General features: G+C 45.1%; 1 protein-coding gene across 5 annotated transcripts in view; it reads right to left on the bottom strand.

Moving 5' to 3' along the window:
- The window catches only part of CDK5RAP2 (CDK5 regulatory subunit associated protein 2), a 181706-nt gene that overhangs the window by 90466 nt on the left and 69981 nt on the right, over positions 1–21259 (bottom strand). For all 5 annotated transcript variants that reach the window (XM_066256376.1, XM_066256378.1, XM_066256380.1 and 2 more), the window contains exons 13-15: positions 15054–15230; positions 10341–10484; positions 1935–2032 (exon numbers count right to left, since the gene is read on the bottom strand). In XM_066256376.1, coding sequence (XP_066112473.1) covers positions 1935–2032; positions 10341–10484; positions 15054–15230 — 419 coding nt within the window. The remainder of the gene's footprint in view (positions 1–1934; positions 2033–10340; positions 10485–15053; positions 15231–21259) is intronic.

Here is a 21259-nt window from a genome sequence, read left to right as displayed (position 1 = left end):
TAGATCACAGGGGGTATCCATCCAGTGAGCACTTCCGAGGGGCTACTCCAGGGGCCCCCAAACTACGGCCCACAGGCCACATGAGGCCCCCTGAGGCCATTTATCCAGCCCCCACCACACTTCCGGCAGGGGCACCTCTTTCATTGGTGGTCAGTGAGAGGAGCATAGTTCCCATTGAAATACTGGTCAGTTTGTTGATTTAAATTTACTTGTTCTTTATTTTAAATATTATATTTGTTTCTGTTTTGTTTTTTTACTTTAAAATAAGATATGTGCAGTGTGCATAGGGATTTGTTCATAGTTTTTTTATAGTCCGGCCCTCCAACAGTCTGAGGGACAGTGAACTGGCCCCCTGTGTAAAAAGTTTGGGGACCCCTGCCTACTCCATGCTGGCTGTGGCATGCCCTTGGAAATGGAGATGAATCCGACAGGATCTCTGCCCTGAGGGAGCTCACGGTCCAGATGAGGACCAGGTCCTGACGACCCCCTTCCTGGGGATTATCGTGGGCTACCTGACATGGCTAATGCCCAAGATGCTATCTCAAGGACTCGAGGGAAACAAGCAGGGAGCTGGACACGTGCAAAGGCAGGCAGGGGCAGAAGAGCACCCAGCCCAGGGAAGACTAATGAAAACTTTAGGGTGCCCTGGCCAGTTGGCTCAGTGGTAGAGCACTGGCCCATTGTGCAGATGTCCCAGGTTCGACTCCCAGTCAGGGCACACAGGAGAAGTATCCATCTGCTTCTCTACCCCTCCCCCTCTCGCCTCTGTCTTTCTTCCCCTCTCTCTCTCTCTCTCTCTCTCTCTCTCTCTCTCTCTCTCATTTCCTCTCCTGCAGCCATGGCTCGATTGGAGCAAGCTGGCCCCAGTGGCTCAGGATGGCTGTATGGCCTCCGTCTTAGGTGCCAAGAACTTGGTTGCTAAGCAACAGAGAAACACCCTAGATGGGCAGAGTTTCGCCCCTTAGTGGGCTTGTCAGGTGGATCCCAGTTGGGGTGCATGTGGGAGTCTGTCTCTGCCTCCCTCTCACTGAATTAAAAAAAAAGAATAAGGAAAAGAAAAGAAAACTTTAGGGTTGGAGTGAAGGACATTGGAGGAGGAGCAATGATGATTTTTTTTAATGTTTTATTATGGAAAAATTTAACCATATAAAAAAGAAGACAAGCTGTCGTGCAATGAGGCCCTCGCCCATTCTAACCATGCCCCTACCCCAACAACCAGGAAGCCATGCCCAATGGTGCTCCACAGCATCCCTGGCCACTTCCTCTGCTCCTGCACTGTTTGAAACGAACTGCAGACGTCATTCCTTTCACCTGTAGCCAACCCGGTGTGGAGAAAGACAGTTTCTGAATGTGGGAAGTCACTGAGGCACCCCTATATCTACAGATGGGCAAACAGAGGCCCAGAGGAGGCCACTTGTCTGTGGGCACAGAGCTCGGGCTATAGCAAGACCACCAGCCAGTAATCAGCTCTCCTCAGCACACCTCACAGATACCAGATCAGTTCAGCAAGTCTATAAAGACACAAGTCACTTGAGACAAGTCACGGGGTTCTGTCACTCACCTGTGTGACTACAGACAAGTCAACCTCTCACGGAAAATGGCTTTATGGAAAAGAGGAATAATAGTATTTCTTTTGTATCACAGAACAATTGTGAGAATCATTTGAGACAATATATAGAAGCACCTTCTAAATCTATAATAAAATATTATAAAAATCTGAGTAATTATTATCATGATACTTTTATCCTAAGTTTGTTGTCAAAAGTCAGCCCATTCTTGATAGGAAATAGGCATTCTGATTCAAACAAGGCATTCACCTGCTTTAAGCTTCCTAAGCAAATTTTGCTACCTCTGAGACAAGCATTTATTTAAAACATGCATGTGTACGTATATTCACACTCACACGTATGTGACACCCAAACAGAAACCCTTACCTGTCTGAGTCCTGCAGAGATTTTACCAGGTGCGTATAGATGTCCCGTTCTTTCTTTAATACCTGAATCAGCTCTTCATAGTCTAATTGTTGCTTTTCCTGGAAATGACAATGGGCATCTGACATTAAAAGAATTTTAAAAGAGCATATCTTTATGTCATGCAAACATATGTGGGTACTTCTGGTTTCTAAATACAAACAGAAGTGATCCCCAGTGCCAGGCTCGGAACCAGGCCATGGTCAGAGGGCACCACCTGCAGGAGGAGCGGGGAATGACTGTCCACTCTTCCCTCAGAATAAAGCTCAGAGCTGCACTCCCACCACTAAGTAGCTGCCACAGAACCTTCAGAGTCACCCTACTTGCCCACCAGGAAACAGCCACCTCTCAGAGCCTCTGTCATTGTTTTCACAACACTACAAAGAATGCCTTTCCACACTTGTTCTTGCTCAAGAAAAAAAAAATCTTATACCAAAACCTGACAAATATTAGGGACAAGGGATTTACATTAAAATACAAGAAGTTAAGTGAGTCACACGTTACAGGCATCCCAAACAGAACGGTGACCAAGACATCGGAGTGGATCTCTGCCACTTCACAGCTATGTGACCTACGGTACTCACGTAACAGACCTTTGTGAGGGTCAGTCTCCTCAAGTATAAAATAGGGATGTAACTTTGTGAACTGGCGTTTACAAATGTGAAATGTCCTTAAAGTTCAAACTCTGGCTCTGTCACTGACCGGTTCTGAGACCTCAGGAAATTACTTACTGAAGCCTTGGAATTCCTACCTGCAAAACGGCGGACAATAAGCCCCACCTCCCAGAGGCACGGCGCAGGTGAAGTAAAACGTGTACTGAGCGGAAGCAGGGAATCCGAGGGAAGTGGCCAGTGCCGGCACCGGGGCAGGAAAATCAAGGATAGACCTGCCTACGGCACTCCGCCGTGCCAGCAATGGCGGAACTGCTTGACTAATGATGAGGTGGGCCGTCAGAGGACAGAGAAGCCCATCTGAAAAGGCCAAATCTAGAATAATTTGAGCATCAAAATAAATAACAATAGTAACTGATACAACCTACTGAATAAAATATGAACTCATGAGTCCAAATTAATATGAATAAATGAGTAAGTGGGAAGAAGAGTAGGCTTTACTTTATAGCAGAACAACAACTTACAAATGAAGAAGGAATGAAGAAGGAATTAGAAAGCTCACCATTTGCCAAGCATCATGGGAATTAAGAATCCAGCCCAGAAATGTAAAAGGAAACCAGTGGGTGAAAGCTTGAAGATCAAGGTATTTCCATAGATTCAAAACACCCCCCTCACACACATAAAAATATAATACTTATTACAAAGAAAAAGAAAATAGCCATAGAGTCAGACAACTAGCAGATACCACTTTCATCAAGTCATCAAGGTCGGTGTGCCTGGTAATGGAACAAATCGAAATCAGGCAGCATCAGATAGGACACAATGAGAGCACAGCATCGCTCCTGTGACATCGAGGTTGCCAGCGAAGCCCAGCCTGAAAGCAATCACCAAGAGCCCAAACCTAAGGACACTCTACAGCAGGGGTCCCCAAACTGCGGTGCCCTGAGGCCATTTATCCGGCCCCTGCTGCCGCACTTCCAGAAGGGGCACCTCCTTCATTGGTGGTCCTGGAGTACTAAATGTGGTGGCGCCACAAAGTATAGTGTTGCTCACGTACAGTACTATTTTCGGTGACGTGGGACGCACGTGTCACGAAGCGCGTCATATCACTTGTTACGGCTAGCAGTGACAAATATGGAACCGGACATTGACCATCTCAGTAGCCAAAAGCAGGCCCATAGTTCCCATTGAAATACTCGTCAGTTTGTTGATTTAAATTTACTTGTTCTTTATTTTAAATATTGTATTTGTTCCCGTTTTGGTTTTTTACTTTAAAATAAGATATGTGCAGTGTGCATAGGGATTTGTTCATAGTTTTTTTTATAGTCCGGCCCTCCAACGGTCTGAGGGACAGTGAACTGGCCCCTGTGTAAAAAGTACTCTACAGCATGACGGGCCTGGACCCATCAAAGGTATCAAGGCCACAAAAGCCAAGACAAGACAAAGGAACTGTTCCAGTCTGGAGACTAAAGAATCAAGACGGATGCAGAGTGTGACCCGGACCTGGACCTTCTGCTATGACGGGCCCAGTGGGACCCTGGTGAGACACGAGTGAGGGCAGCAGGCAAAGAGTACCTCTGCTCGTGCCCTGGCAGTGACGGCCGCGCCCTGCGACGCGGGAGACTGTCCCTGCCCACAGCACACACACACCAGCATGTTCGGGGGCGACAGGGCTTCACATGGGCAGCTCATGCTCAGATGGCTCAGGAAAAGTAAAATCCTTTATTCTTTAAGTAACCTATCATTTTGAAACTATTTAAAAACAAGAAGAAAATGTTAAAAAATAAATAAAGTTACTGCGTGTAGAACACCTAGCTCTGTGCCCAACCCAGACCAGATGTTCTCTAGCTGGGAAAACACAGGGAACAGATAGACTTGAGCTTGTATTTCATGGCCACTTGGGCTTTCTCCTAAAGTTAAGATCCTACCGAGGACAGGGGTTCTTAACTGAAATTATAAGTCAGGGACTGCAAAAATATGAATTCGAACAGAGGCAAACAGTGACATCTCTATTTTCCCTAACCTCTAAGTGAAATTTAGTTTCCCTTCAATTATGACCTGACAGAACACTGCTGTTGCTACAAACCACAGTAGCTTCAGTATTTTTCTATGACTTTGTCATCAAAAGAAATAGTTTGTGTAGACTGTGCGCATCTCAACGTGTTTATTCTTGTCACTACTTCACAACCACGACACTCACTATGCTCACCGCTAGATCTTGTTACTCAGCACCATTAATAAAGAAATCCCATTTTAGCTGATTTTTAAATATTTTGATAACCAAATTTCAAAATAATGGGTTTCCTCCCTAACCCTGTGCATGTATTTTCTGCACTTGAGAGGCTTTCCAGGGAAGAGGCCCTTGGCTTCAGCAGACCACAAAGGGAAGCAGAGAGCAAAACCGCTGTGACCCCCGAGCTGAGACTACTGCTGAGCCTCGAGCCCAGCACAGAACGAGGCAAAGGCACCGCCTGCCAATTAAAGGTCCAAGTGCTGAACCAGCAGTTTGGTCACGGTATGTTAGTCACCAGGAACGCTAGAAATGTCAGGCCCTCCGTGAACCCCGCCACGCGCCCCTGGCACCAGACGCTCCCAGATGCCCTGTGTGCACAGTCACAGTGTCACGTGGGACTCTCTCTGCTCCCACCTGCACACATGTGCCAGCAGAGGGTCCCAGGGAAGAGACCAGGGAGGACTTCAATAGGATTTCAAGACAAAGAGGCAGCTGGGTCATTGGCATGTCAGCCACTGCGCTGAGTGCCTTCCAGGGACTTTCTCCTTTAACCCCCACAGCAGCCCAACGGGCTCCTATGTCACTGCTCTCGCCATTTTGGTGATGATGGGAGAAGACCAAAAGAGTGCCCAAGGTCAGGGCAGTGAGGCAGAGAGTGGACCCAGGCAGCCGAACTCCAAGTCCACCTGTCAGTGCCTAATGACACAAAGCACCAGGTGCCTGAAAAGGGTAACGCCATCACTGTCAGCACAGACAGACCCGCCAGCAGTGCCAGAGAAAGCACGGAAACTGACTGCTTCCTCTGTAGCTACCACGAGAGGCAGTGACGATGAAGAGTGTGTGACCTTATTTACTGTGTGACCTAGAAGTTACTCAACCTCTCTGTACTTCAACAGCCTCATCTATAAATGGAAGTAATAATTCTACATAGCTCAGGATTGTTAAGGATGAGTTAACTTGTTTGAGACTATTCAGCTAATAACTGGCAGTCAGAGTTTGTATTTAGGTACGCAACTTCAAAGCCAACCTAGAGTGTAGCATAAAAGAGAGATGAAAATGGAGATCTGGTGGATGGAGTAGACTCCAGGTGTGGAAGGTACGTGCCCAGTGAACAATCCGACCCTGGGGGTCCTGTATCTAACTGGACCACTGTGGGCTGTGAGGACCGCCCGCTACAGCAGGGGTCCCCAAACTACGGCCCACGGGCCACATGCGGCCCCCTGAGGCCATTTATCCGGTCCCACCGCACTTCCAGAAGGGGCACCTCTTTCATTGGTGGTCAGCGATAGGAGCATAGTTCCCACTGAAATACTAGTCAGTTGGTTGATTTAAATTTACTTGTTCTTTATTTTAAATATTGTATTTGTTCCCGTTTTGTTTTTTTACTTTAAAATAAGATATGTGCAGTATGCATAGGGATTTGTTCATAGCTTATTTTTATAGTCCGGCCCTCCAACGGTCTGAGGGACAATGAACTGGCCCCCTGTGTAACAAGTTTGGGGACCCCTGCGCTACAGGGTCAGGGCCTGCGTGCCCGGCTCAGTGCCCTCTCTTTTCCAGACGCTCCTCCTAACCTTCCCCAGGTCTCCCAGGCCACCGCTCTGCTCGGCCCCACCCCGCCTGCCAGCTGACCTCCCCTGCACTTGCTGGGCCCCTGCGCTCCCGTCTCTGGAACTGGACCCCGCCATCTGAGCTCCAGGGGAAAGCCCTCTCCTCTTCAGAGACACCCCCAGCAGCCACCCCTCTCCACGAACCTTACAGGACCTGCTCAGGCCGAACTCGCACAGGCAGCCGTCCCTGACTGAGAGACGCCCTCTTCCACCCCATGGTGCCCTGGTTCACCTTCACCCCACAGCTGGTGTCCCAGCCGCCTGGGTACGGGACTGGGAGCTCCCTGTGGGCAGCCCAGTGTCTGGCACAGATCAAACGCCACCACAGTACTTGCTGACCTGGTGATTAAATAGCTAAGAGGGCAACACAGGGACCCATATGAATCTTAAGAGCAGCAATTCCTGTGGATATTTTGCATAATGGAAGTCAGAGTGAGTCAACGTCTTCCTAGAAGCAAATTGCTCCCCATGTTAAATAAATGAACTCTTCGGAGCCACTTGGGTCCTGCTCCATCAATCACCTACTCCCCTGTGTTGAATCATGCCCCATTAGGATGAAGTCATTTGGCTCCGTCAGCAGAGCTGACAAACCAGTGGGTCTCCGTGGCACAGAGGCAGAGGGCTGCCCACAGGACAGTAGCAAGCACCTCTGAGCAGGAGCAACCAGGCCCCCACCCCTTACCCTGCCCCTCCAAACCAGAAACAACCCCGACAGGAGGCCATGCATCCCACAGAAGACTTATGGTCGCCTCACATCCACTGCACCCGACTGCGGTTTGTCCTCCACAGCCTGAGACTGACCACACAGTCACCACCATCCTCCTGCCCCATCTCAGGACAGTCCCCAAAACACAGGGGCAAGTCCCTGGAAGACCCCTCTCCTCTGTGAGCCAGCCCCTGGGTCCACACGAACTAGTACAATTCTCTCCAGGGATTCAGAAATTTAACCTGAGACACCAGAAGTCTGGGAGTCACTGGGAGTGACTCACGCCAAAGACGGGGTTCTGAGGGGGCAGCTTCTGCTGTCCCTGGCGCTGCACACTTTCCCTCGACTCCCCCTTGGCCCGGTGACGGCCTCAGCATGCACCCAAGAAACACTCCCTTTCCTTGTCGTTTTGCTCACATTACTCAATGTTGGATTCTCCAGCTGGCAACTAAAAGAACCATAACTAACACACTTACGTGGCTTCTAATCCTCTCAGGAAATAAGCATGGAATTCCCCATTCTACAGATTAGAAAGGTGAGTTTCAGAGAGATTAAGCAACTTGCTCAAAGTCACAGAGCTAATACATAGCTGAACCGGCATCCCAACCAAAGCCAGCATTCTACTCTACCACAGTTTCCTTAATGGCTTGAAGAAGACACATACAATGTGTCGACCACAACCTGAAGAGGCAGAAGATACCTAACGAGAAAACGATGGCTCACTTCTTGATAATCAGAGCAATTTAGTGGCCTGGTAGATAGATGGTGTCTATCTTGGCACCTGTGTCACAGCTCTGCAACAAAGACATTTATTTGAATACTCAGGGAATTCAGCAGCGATGTCCCAACCATGTCGACAGCCAACCTCTAAACCTCCAGCTACAGCAGGTTAAATATGGCCAGTATGTTTTCCTCTCGGTTCTTCAATTCCCTGTCGTCCAGCTATAATTCTGAGGATCACATAATGATTAGAAGGAAAACAGACTGCCCATAGTCAATGGGGACATCGTCACGGCCTCAAGCTCTTTGTAGAAATGGGCAGAGAATAAAGCCTAGATCAACACAAGATGGCCAAGGGCATAACAGAAGAAATCCGTGTTTTCTAAAAGAAAGAACTGCAATTTGAAGAGTATCCCTTCGGGGTCAGGGGGCGGATGATGACATGGGACTGTGGGATCTAACAGTTGGGATTTCCTACACTGACACAAGTTTACAATTCCTAAATGATAACTTATAATCTCTTATCCACAATTTGTGATTAGTCTTGCAAAACAGAATTAAAACTTTGGCTAAAATACTTAGGTATTTTGCACAGTAATTCAAACATCAGCAGGATCTAAATATAACGGAAAGGCCCATGAAATGACCTTACACTTGTGGTTACAGGAAAGCACAGACACCGGCCGGTGCAAAACACTGAAACTGAAGTGGTCCAGGTCATCAAACTAGTGAGGTCAGATTTTAAATAGCCTGTTCAACAGATTTATAAACATTTTAGTCATCATTTACACATTTTTTACATGAACTAAAACATGATTCAAAATAGCAAGGTTTAACTAAATATATTCAATTTAGTGAAGATCTGTTCATCTAAAACCTCTGATGGGGTGCTAGCTTGTTTCAAAACAACCTGGGCCGTATGACAGGTCAGTGTGCATCCTAACACCCAACTGGGTTTGGTCAAACTCGAGTAACCGTAAGTAAGTCAGAATCCCAAAATATCAGCTTTGGAGATTTAGTTAACTGTGCCCAAAGCAGCCACAGAGCCGAGAGAGGAATCCAGGCCTCCAGACTTCTGGCCTGGCCCCAGCGCTCCCCACCAGCTTATGCTGACACTCTTACTCCAGAGACAGATAACTGCAAACCCATGAGTGGTCAGCCAGTGACGCCCTCCGGACCAGGGCAGGTGCTGAGCCGCCACAGAGTGAAATGGCTAGTGCTGGCGCTAAAGTACCGCCGTACTCCCACACCAGCTGTACCCAGCCCCTGACCCACCCGCCCCAACCAGCCCAGCTGCCCTGCCCCTCCCTACAGACTCCTAGGGTCCTCTCCATGACCCAGTAACTGCACCATGGGTGCCTGGCACACGAGCGGGCCTCCAGGACCCTGTTCTAGCCCTACCATCTGAGTCTGTTCTGATAGCTGGGCCCGGGCTGCACCGGTTATTATTTTGAGACTCACCCTTCGCAAAACCACAAATCATGATCAGAGTCATTCATAAAAGAACTAATTTGCTTAAGAGTTCTCTGTCCTGAATGTATGAACTCGATTAAAGCCAAGTTAAAAAAAAAAAAAACACAAAAAAACTTGGCCTACAGTGAACTCCTTTCCTTTTCCATACCTGGCTGCTGAATTGCACTTTATTTGAGCTGGGAGTCAGAACAATGTCTACACATGTCTCACAAACCAACAGTCATTCATTCACTCAACAAACATTTTTACTGAGCCAGGCACTGGGCTGGACACTGGGATCTAAACATGAGTGCCAGTTCTCCAGCTCTGAGATGCCTGCCCTGGGGGAACAAGGGCTTGCGTGCTGAGAACGCAAAGAGGTGGGTCTGGCGATGCCAACACAGAAAGAACTAAGTGCTATGACGGCCAGATGTGCAGAGTGCTGGGCACCAGAGAGGCAGAGGGGGCATCACTACGGAGTGGGTTCAGAGAAGGTGACACTAGAGTGGCATCAGGGATGTTCAGGACTCACCAGGAAAACAAGAAAGGAAAAGGCATTTCAGGAAGACGGAACAGTATGTGCAAAGGCACGGAGAGGTACAAAGATGGTGTTTTCAGGCTCTGTAAAAAGTGAGCCATTGTTGGTGACGACAGAGAATGAAGGAAAATGAGAACAGAGGGATAACTCGGCCCGATAAGGAAGGCCTGCTGTGCCCTTTCTCATGTGCATCTGAACAGAAAAGTGTCCTTAACACTGAGGTTACATAGTTCTTAAGAGGTGAACGCTGAGAAAGCTAATATGAGGCTCACCTTTCAGTGAGCTGTGATGTCTGTGTCCTGCGCACTACAGACACTAACACTCAGCAGCAAGATCCTCATCTGCAAGGCAGACAGGCTCAGGGTCCCTCCTCTTACCTGTCGTAAGCTCAATTATCAGCAAGAAGGCCTTTGAGGCTCCCTAGATCGAAGGAAGCACCAAATGTGGGTCTGGAAAGAACACGAATTCACGAGTGAACGTCCCATTTTAGCCTAGCTCACCTCGGAGACGGTGAGTGCACTGCCTGGTGACTGCTGACAAGAGCCCTTTCCTGTCAGTAAGTCTTCACTCCTGAACGTGAGATCCTCTGCAGTCGTTAAGTAACGGGCCTGCTGTCTTGCTTCTGAATTGTTGTCACTGAATTTCTAAAGAAACGAAACACGTCATAAGGAAGTTTTCATCAAGAAAACAGTATTAAGAGATTATCCCCAACTCTTTAAGGGAAGATACTTTTTTCATTCACACTACCCATATTGTCCTCTAAGTAACTTTCATCATTCCCAAATACTGGCCATTACAGAACTGTATGGTACTCCACATGTGAGACCACAGCTAGAAGAGCAGCACACCAGCTTGGTGGCGGGCGTCACAGCCTCCCTTCTCGCCGCCACTGTGACAACCACCCAGCAGGTGTGGAGGACAAAGCCCAGGCTCTGGCCCCATGGGACTGGGTTCAAATCCTGAGTCCCCCTCGACCCAAAGGTGTGACCTCTGGGTCTGTTTCCTTTTCAACAGGGTTACTGTGGTGATCAGGAAGACTATATATCACAACCCAACAAAGTTTAGTCTCTCTGGAAACAACAGATTTGACAAAACTTGAACCACCCCTCTCTGTGAGATTTGCCTTCTAGGAAGGAAAAGGCAAGGCTGCAAACACTGCTCTGGGGTCTGCTCACATAGGATAAGCTCCTTCGTGACGCACAATACAGTTCTCCTCACTGGCCCCTTCAGAAGATCCGACATACAACAACATACAACGCGACTGGACTAGAGACGTGTTTCTGGTTTCGCGCCCAAGTTCAAGCAGAGAGTCTATTCCTAACTGTCACACCTGGTAACTCCGGAACGAGGTTCCTGCACTCTCTGTCAGAAATTCAGGGCAGAAACCACATCTTCTTCCTTAGCACCCTCAGAATTAATTCATCACGTCAAACTTGTCAAAGAAATTAGGTGAACACAAACTAAAAAAGCAGCACAAATTTCTGTAAAAACCCACTGACCTGTAACGGGAAGAACTAGGAATCAAACAGCCGATACTGAATTTCTAGACCTGTCATCACACTGTTGTGCTTGAGTTACATGTTTTATTTTTATTTTTTATAAGTCCAATTATACATATACATTGTTAATGGTAGTGTAAGGTTTAAATGGAAAACAGCTACCTCTCCCTCTCTACCTTTCACCTCTGAGTTCCACTCCCAGAAAAAACCAACTTTCAACTCGATAGCTATTTCTCTGTGACTTACTTCCATGTTTCTATATTATGTTCCTACTCTCATACTTCTTGATGTCTTATGATTAGATTTTTTTAGATGAGAAGAGATAGTGAGGCATACTCCCCAACTGGGATTTACCCGGCAACCCCAACTGGGGCCAGTGCTCAAGTACTGCACTATTTTTAGCGCCTAAGGCTGTCATGCTCCAATGGAGCCATCCTCAGCACCTGAGGCCATGCTCGAACCAATCGAGCCACTGGCTGTGGAAGGGGAAAAGGGACATAAGGGGGAGAGGGTGGGGGAAAGGAAGGGGGAGAGAAGCAGATGGTCACTTCTCCTGTGTGCCCTGACCAGGAATCAAACCTGGGATGTCATATAGTGGGCTGACACTCTATCCACTGAGCCACCAGCCAGGGCCACAGTTAGACTTTATCTATTGACTCCTATCACAGAAGTTTTAAATTTTAGCTCTTACATCATGTGCCCCCCAACACTTGTCCTAACAGTTATATCAGTTTTAGCTAAATCAATATTCCGTATGTACGTTACTGTGGCCACACAGTGTTCACAGCTCAGCCATGCATACATGTTCCATGATTACATTTTGTTTCATTTTCAGTTATTTGCTTTACTTGGAATTAGTAACAACTGCTTTGTCCTGTTTACCTGGTTCATAAAATTAAATCATGTATTGTACTTAATGTTAATTTATCTCCAAACTCTCTAAAAAAGAACTTAAAAATTCCTCTTGATGGAGTTAGGTATGTCAGGTAAATGATGCGCCATTTCAGTGTCTTGGAGAAATCCCAACTTAAGTGTCCCCTCAACACCTCCAATCCGGGCTCCCTACATCTCAGCCATCCGCCTGAAACTTCCTCTCACATTCCAGGTGAATTCCCTCTTTCTGGATCCGACGCCTCCATTTTTGGTTACTTTCTCACCTGTATGGAATCATCCTCCAGACATTTCCTGCAAAGAGTGCACGGGAGGCACCGAATGTCTGAAAATGCCTTGCCTCATCTGCCCTCCCTTCCGCTACTGGCTGCGCTGAGCAGGGGATGCTGGGCTGGAAATCACTCTTCCTCAAAGATCTGAAAGCCCTGCTCTCCTGTCCTCTGGCTTCCAGTGCTGCTGCTGAGAATTCCATCATTTCGACGCTTCTGTATGGGACCCACATTTTCCTCTCTCTGGAAGCCTTCTGGTTGCTCTCTTTACCCCTATGTTCTGAAATTTCAGAGACATATCTTGGGCTACATACAGGCCTTTCCCATTCATTGTGCTAGAAACAGAGCAGGCCCATCCAATGGAGAGGCAGCTGTCCTCCCATTTTCCATTACTTTGAATTTTTCTTCCCTCTGCTTTGCCTGTTCTTTCTTTCTTGAACTCCTATTAGTCACTGGAACTCTTCAATCAAGGCTCCAATTTTTTTTTCTCTCCTATTTTCCTATCATGTTTGCTTGTTTGTTTAATCTTATTTTCTGCAAGACACTCTTCATCTTTCAACTTTTCTAACTCTATTAGACTTTTTATGTCTGTACTCATACTTCCAGTTTCTAGTAGGTCGCCGATGTTTCCCAGATACCTCCTCTATCGGAGCCTGATCTCACTGGGTACTGAACACGCTAGTGTTGGCTTTGCTGCGCTGTCTAGCTCTCCTGCCGTCCTCCACGGTGTCACCTCCTCTCTGCGGCTTCGTTCCACTTTTCTCCTATTTGAGGAACTCAAGCCACCAAATTTGAGTGGAAAAGTGGAAAAGTGCTGAGAAGCTCTGTGAGCGGGGACAGGGCACACCACTGGCAGCCCTGCTGGCGTGGCCAGGTGGGGACAGCCGTTCCGTCGGCATCTCCCAGTCTTTCCCCTCTCGGAGGATCCCACAGCTGATGCATACACTGCGGCCCCCACTCTGCCTTCAGATGCACCTCCTGGTGACCCCAGACCAGAGCTTCTCTGACTTAAAGGTCACCAAAGAGGAAAGCTCCCATTTCCTGCTAATGAAAACAAAAGGCCACCAAGCTGCCCAGTATTCCAGCCCAATTTCGTGTTTACTGAGGCACCCCCACCCCCACCTGCTGAGCCCTGCTGGGTTCTGCAGGGAAAACCAGCTTGCATCCCCGTTTTTCATCCCGAAGCACGTGGCAGCAATGTAGAGAGTAGAGTCCTATGTGGTTACCACCTGCTGTCCACGGACGTCAGACAGCAGCCGCTCCTGCACACTCCCCTTCGCCTAGGCATGCGGGTTGCTACCTTCTTACCCCTCACTGCCATGTTAATGAGGCCTCAGTAGAAAGCCGAGTTGGACACCCATGTGGAATTCATCATGGTCCTTTAAAAGTCTTAGCTGAATCAAACACGATCAAACAAGAAGGGTGTTGCACGATGAAAAGGTGCCATTAGAGCAGTGGTCCCCAACCCCCGGGCCACGGACTGGTACTGGTCCGTGGGCCACTTGGTACCGGTCCGCAGAGAAAGAATAAACAACTTACATTATTTCCATTTTATTTATATTTAAGTCTAAACGATGTTTTATTTTTTAAAAATGACCAGATTCCCTCTGTTATATCCGTCTAAGACTCACTCTTGACGCTTGTCTCATAAGTTCGACAATTATATTTAAAAATACCACAGTTTTTACACAGGTCGCATAATTTTATTTTGTGCATTTATCTGTCCCACCCTAAAGGCCGGTCCGTGAAAATATTTTGCCATTAAACCAGTCCGTGGCCCAAAAAAGGTTGGGGGCCACTGCAATAGCGGAAAGTACAGTGGAGGGAAAAGGTACGGCAGAACGGGGACCACAAGTACCAGCACCGGCAGGCTCGGTGGAGGGGGCCGGCATCAATGGGGACAGCAAGTACCGGCGGTGGCCAGCTCGGTGGAGGGGGCCGGCGCCAATGGGGACAGCAAGTACCGGCCAGGGGCGGGCTCAGTGGAGGGGGCCAGCGCCAATGGGGACAGCAAGTACTGGCAGGGGCAGGCTCGGTGGAGGGGGCCGGTGCCAATGGGGACAGCAAGTACTGGCGAGGGCAGGCTCGGTGGAGGGGGCCGGCGCCAATGGGGACAGCAAGTACTGGCGAGGGCAGGGGCGGTGAAGCGGACCGGCACCAATGGGGACAGCAAGTACTGGCGGGAGCCGGCCGGCTCGGCGGAGGGGGCCGGCGCCAATGGGGACCACTAGTACTGGCGGGGGCAGGCTCGGTGAAGGGGGCTGGCTTGGTGAAGCGGGCAGCACCAGCGCACACAGGTCAGGGCTTTAATCTTCCAGCCGGGTGACCCAGGTTAGGTTCTGCCCTTCGCTGACCTTCTGTCTCCCCAAACGTGCCTCCCCAGCGACTGAGGCCCAAATGACACAAAGAAAGCTCTAAAGTGCTCTGATATCTAGCAATGAAGGCTATATCACTCTTACCAGCCTTGTTTTTATATAATTGTTCCTGTAAGGGAGTTTTTTAAAAAATCTCCTCCAAGTCAAAATTTAAATACAAAAGAAAAAAGTTTTGGCACCTGAAGCAACGAGTCCTTGTCCTTTTGTCTGGCACCTTCTGTGGGACGTGAGATCGCCTGCTCTTGGCTGTGTGATTTTTTATTACTTTCCCTCAACAAATTCTTGTAATGATTCTCCACTGCTTTCTCTCTTTCATTCACTTCGTTGCGTAGTTTCTCAACTTCATTTCTAAGGTCCTACAAGAAGAAAAAGAAAACTATGGAATTTATGTGACAAAACTTTCAAGGTGACAGTCTCTCACCTGTTTACCTTACTACTATAAAGAGGGCAAGCTAGTCAATGTATCTGACAAATGTGTACTTACTTCTCATTTAGCCTTATAAAAACCAATTTTAAGAATAATCTGAAATTTGGAAAAAGTTTTATGCACAGGTCACATGATTTTTAATTTGTAACACTGAAAAACCATAAAGAAACTAAATATCCAACACTGGGGCATTAATTATAAAAAGATTATGTTATGATAAAATGCACAATTATGAATAAAAGCTAACCAAGACTATGTAATATGATGCTGATTGTTTTCTAAATGTTCATGAAAAGTATTGTTAAGGCTATAAGAGAACACATCAATATAATAATAGCATACTTAAGTAGAGGGATTATGGGTAATTTCCAATTGATATTTTTAATTTTTTATTTTTATGAGTTTCTCAAATCTCTAAATAAGCCTATTATTTTCAGATTCCAAAAACACTATCTTAAATCATAATGTTTACAGGAACATGGAAATGCTATTACAACATTGAAGAAGAAAACAGAAAACAGTAATACAGTGATTGTAACTCAAAATATGTACTATTTAAAATATTTAAGCACTTTCCATAATAGCAAAAGGGTAGAAAACAACCCAAATGTCCACCATAGAGGAATAAACTATGGTACATATTCTGAAGCTACCAAGGGAAAAGAATGATTTCTCTATAAATATACTGTCCTGCCCTGGCCGGTGGCTCAGTGGATAGAGCATCAGCCTGGCGTATAGACATTCTGGGTTCAGTTCCTAGTCAGTGCACACAGAAGAAGCAACTCTCTGTTTCTCTCCTCTTCCTTCTCCCCTTTCTCTCCCTCTTCCCCTCCCTCAGCCAGTGGCTTGACTGGTTTGAGCATGGTCCCAGGCACTGAGGAGAGCTTGACTGGTCTGAATGTGTCAGCCTCAGGTGCTAAAAATAGCTTGTTACTTGAACATCAGCCTCAGACAGGGTTGCCAGGTGGATCCTGGTCGGGGCACACGGAGGAGTCTGCCTCACTATCTCCCCTCCTCTCACCTAAAAAAAAAAAAAAAATACTGCCCTAAAGTAATCTTTAGAATATACTGCTGCAGAGGAGAAAGGGGGAAGGGGACAGACCCCAAGAGGAAAAAAACAAGTATGTATAGCATCCTGTCATCTACTTAACCATAAAATAAATTAAACAGTTGCCTATAAGGAAAAGGAAAGAATAAGACCGAAGGGACAGAGTTAGAGAGTGGAACTCATTTTATAGATATTACATTGAAACCATTTAAATGTTTAGATAATTATTTTTAAAATAAAATTAAAATCCCCTAAAACTGAAAGCAGAACAAAAACAAAACAAAAAAATGAATCTGTTTCTTGAGTTGACTGGTTAACCAAACAGAAAGAATATATTTCAGTAACTTTAAAGCAAAGTAATTTATGCATCCCTAACAGGATATTTCTCTAAAAACAAGAGACTGCTACAAAAAAAAAAATCACAAACTATTTTCATTTTCATGTTGTAAGAAATAATATTGGTATTGTTATCTTGGTTTTTATTAATATCATAAAAACCAGGATTTTGAGCCTGAGAGAAAACAAATACAAATATAAAAGAAGTTAACACATGTAATTCTAAATTTGAATTGGAAATATCAATATAAACTTACATTTTTCTCTTATTTCCTTCCTTTACTGAAAAAGCCTAGAACCATTACTGTCCCTAGCATTCCAGACTATAGTCTCTAAATATCATTTCCCACCAAAAAGAACCAGGGTTCTTTAAAGCAGTGGTTCTCAAAGAGCCCTCCCTAGGGCAGCGTTATCAGCACCACCTGGGAAATGCAGATTACTGGAGCCCACCCCAGACCTACTGAGTCAGAAATTCTGCAGGCAGGTAGGGCCTCTTTTAATAAGCTCTCCAAGTGGCTGTGATGCATACTCAAGTTTGTCTTAAGAGTAGGAATGACCCCAAACCTGAAGCAACAATGTACTAGACACCTCATGTCAGAAAGGAAGGAAGTTATCAAAGACTAAACATTCAATATCAAAGTATCAAAGAACTCAGGAAGTCAACTTGAATAAGCTTTTCCACTGTCCAAAGAAAAGACAATTCGAACATCCAGAATAGCAACAATGAATAAAAATACATAAGAAATATTAAAAATCTGAGTTCATAATATTAAAACAAAACCGAAAAACCTTCAATCACTAAAATAGGCAGACGAATGCTCCCAAAAGATGTTCACACCCTAAATTCTGTAAACACACTGAATTACATGGCAAAAGGTAATAAAAGTTACAGCTCGGATTAGGTTTACTAACCAGCGGGCCTTAAAACAGAGAGATTAACAGTTGGGTCTAATTAATTACAAAGACCCTTCAAAGTGGAGGAGGGAAGCCCGAACAAGACCTCACCAGCCCTTGCAGGCAGGCAGGGTGGCAGGGGCCGCGGGTCCACACGGGCAGCTGCCTCTAGTAGCTGGAAAGGCGATGGCTCTTCCCAGAGCCTCCAGGAGTGCAGCCTGCTGCCACCTTGAGCTTAGCCTGGTGAGACCCATCTCAGACTTCTGACTTCGGATAAGAAGATAAATTTGTGTCATTAAGCCACCAAGGTCGCAGTGATTTGTTACAGCAGCGATGGGAAACCAATACAGTTAGTTTCCTTTGGAGAATTCTAGTGAATTCTTTATTCTGTTTTTCCTGTGTAAGCTACACCCCAGGGTAACTAAACAGATGATGAAAAATAAGTTTTTCCTTATAGAAGCACTCAACTATAAATGAAGAAGAAATGAGGAGATGAAATTATCACCACTCTGCAAACCATGTCAATGGTGGGTAACATCACAAAAGCAGGAGCTGCCAAGTATAATGTAGCTCCTACTGAAGTACAATGACCACCTATAATGTAATCTTTCCAAACACTTAAATCTGAATTAGATCATGCAACTCATCTAACTAATAATTTACAAGAGTCAGCAGAGAAACAAGTTAAATGACTTTACAAAAACACCATCAGCAGAACCCAGAAGGAAAAACTGTAAAGAACAAATACCCAACTTAATCAACAAATAAATTACATGGGGGGGAAAAAGGAGGAAGAACCTGTGGATTAAATAATAATTAAGAAAGTTAGGGGCTCTGGCCAGGTGACTCAGTGGGTAAACTGACATCCTGGCACGCCGAAGTCGCGGGTTCAATCCCCGGTCAGAGAATATATGAGAGGCCATCAGTGAGTACCCAATTAAATGGAACTAAGTAGAATAACAGGTTGGTGCTTCTCACTCCCTTCCTCTCTCTCTCTCGAATCAATGGAAAGGTTGAGGGAAAAAATGTTAGGGAAGGTTAGTGTGAACTCTTAAATTCATACTCATCCCATAGGGTTCCTTCAAGCCTTCCTTATCTCTATTGCGCTCGCGCTCTCTCTCTCTCTCTCTCTCTCTCTCTCTCACACACACACACACACACACACACACAACAGAGTTGGACACAGAAATAAGTATAGATATGAATATGCATGTGTGAGTATATGCATACATACATTTCCAAGCTCTGCCCACTGACAACGACTAGAAGTAATGACACCCCAGCAGCAATAAGACACCTGTCATTTGGATTTGTTTTCTAAATATCACTCCAATAAAAGAAACAAGGGACCTTGGAGAAATGGTTGATTCCAGGACTGCAATAAGAAAATCACAAGATGAGTCCAAGACAACTTTGACCCTAGAAAGTAAGGAAGTATGCCCTGGCCAGATAGCTCGGTTAGTTGCAGTATCATCCTAAAGCACAGAAGTTGCTGGTTTGATCCCTGGTTGGGGCATATAAGGGAACAGCTCAATGTTTCTGTTTTTCTCCTTCTCTCCCCCCCCTTCCTCTCTCACTAAAATCAATAAATAATTTTTTTTTTAAAAAAAGTTCAAAACTTGATAGGGCATGTTGAAAAGGCACGGGCATCAGTCTGAAGAAGCTCCCAACGGCCAAATCTGGGCCAGTGTGAGCAACAAAACAAATCTTGAATTAATAGCTAACAACCTATAAACTAAAACAAATATCCATTAGTCCATACTGATATAAACAAATAACTACATAATAAACAGATGCAGGAGAAAGGACAGTAGAATTATAACTAAAAGGTGTAGAAGAATGGAAACAGAAAATCACCATTAGGCAAACACCATAGTAGTAACTGTTGCAGGTGTCACCAATGGATACTAAGATTCTTAAAAATGTGATGAGAAACAAGATATTTACAAAGTCTCAAAGTATCTCCCCATATCACAAAGGGGGGAAAATAGTAACTTTATTGTGAGGAAACTCAGGAGACCTCCCCCTACCTTAACCAAGTAACCAACACTAACCTCACCAGTAAGTAGTAAGACAGGTTGATATTATGCACCTCCCAACAACACATTGAGAAAAGCACATCACATCTGTGCTATTACCAAAAATGTACCTTCAATGTAACTATGAGAAACATCAGACAAGCCCAAATTAAAGAACATCTACAAAATAAGTGTCCAGTGAGACATGACAGCTTAAGGCAATGTGGAGCCTGGATTGAATCCTGGATCAGAAGAGGGGCACTGATGGGAAAGCTGGCAAAATTCAAATCATCTGTAAATAACAATACTGCACTGGTGCTGATTGCCTGGTTCTGATACGTGTATTCCAGGTATGGAAGATGGCAACATCAGGAGAAGCCCGGTGAAGGTCACATGATAAACTCTGCATTATTTTAGTATCTTGTCCCTATGTCTAAAATTATTTCAAAATAAAGTTTTTTAAGAGAGAGAGATCAATTAAGGTAATGTGTATAAATTATGTGGACCACAATTTAAGCAAACTATTTAGACAATTTTTAAATGAGACCATCAGGGGAAAGCTAAACATTAATTGGCTTTTTTGGTATTATTAAGAGATTATTTATCTTTCTGAAGTGAAAATACCTGTTTAAAAAATACTGAAAAACTGATGAAACAGTATGTCTGGAAACTGCTTAAAATACTTCCCTGTTGACAGAGAGGGCGTTGGGGAAGGGTAGAGATGAAACAAGGGTAGCTGTTTGATTGCTGAAGCTGAGGGCAGGTACACAGAAGGTTACTGTCATTTTGTGTGTATATGAGAATGAACTGTGTGTATGTGAAGTTCTCCATAATAAGCATTGTGTTTTCTTTAAGCTCCGATTAAAAACCTGGAAGAAATACCAAACCATGTGATTATTAATGATTTTCTTAATGATGCTACTGTTTACTCCATTTTTAAAAGATTTTATACTAAGCACAGACTATATTCATAGTGGAGAGGTGAACATTTTTAAGGTAATTTTAAAAAGAAACAAAGAAACAACTTTAAAAATTAAACGTTAATTTTTCTCTTGGGCAAACAGATGATGATAAGATTGCCCTAAACCTTTAATCCAAAACAACTGGACCAAGAACCTATCTCAAACTGTAAATGTCAGTAAATAGAAATTCAATTCTAGAGAGAGGAAAGAAGGGTTTTTTTGTTTTTTTATACAAACAATACTAAAGCAACATTAACAGATCTCTAAAGTTAAAAACTAAGAACATTTCAGCCCTGGCTGGGTAACTCAATTGCTTAGAGCATTGTCCCAAAATGCCAAGGTTGTGGTTTGGTCCCTGGTCAGGGCACATACAAGAATCAAGCAATGAATGCACAAATAAGTAGAACAACAAATCAATGTCTCTCTCTCTCTCTCCCCCATTCTTCTCTCTCTCTCTAAAGTCAACAAATTTAAAAAAAATAGTAACTTTTCTCGCAACAGTGTCATGCTAACAAATTAAACCATTTTCAAACTCTAGATGTTCCTAGTGGTCCTTGTCCATCTGCAGCCATAATTTCTATACAATTTTAGGTGGTTTGAGTTTGTTCCCACTTTATTTATCCCATTACACAACAACCTACAAACAACATACACCCATTAAATAATGACACAATTGAAGAACTATAAAACAAGAAGTTAA

This window comes from Saccopteryx bilineata, chromosome 2, assembly GCF_036850765.1.
Source record: "Saccopteryx bilineata isolate mSacBil1 chromosome 2, mSacBil1_pri_phased_curated, whole genome shotgun sequence".
Taxonomy (NCBI): domain Eukaryota; kingdom Metazoa; phylum Chordata; class Mammalia; order Chiroptera; family Emballonuridae; genus Saccopteryx; species Saccopteryx bilineata.
Note: the sequence above shows the minus strand (reverse complement) of the source record. Positions and strands in the feature narration are given on the sequence as shown.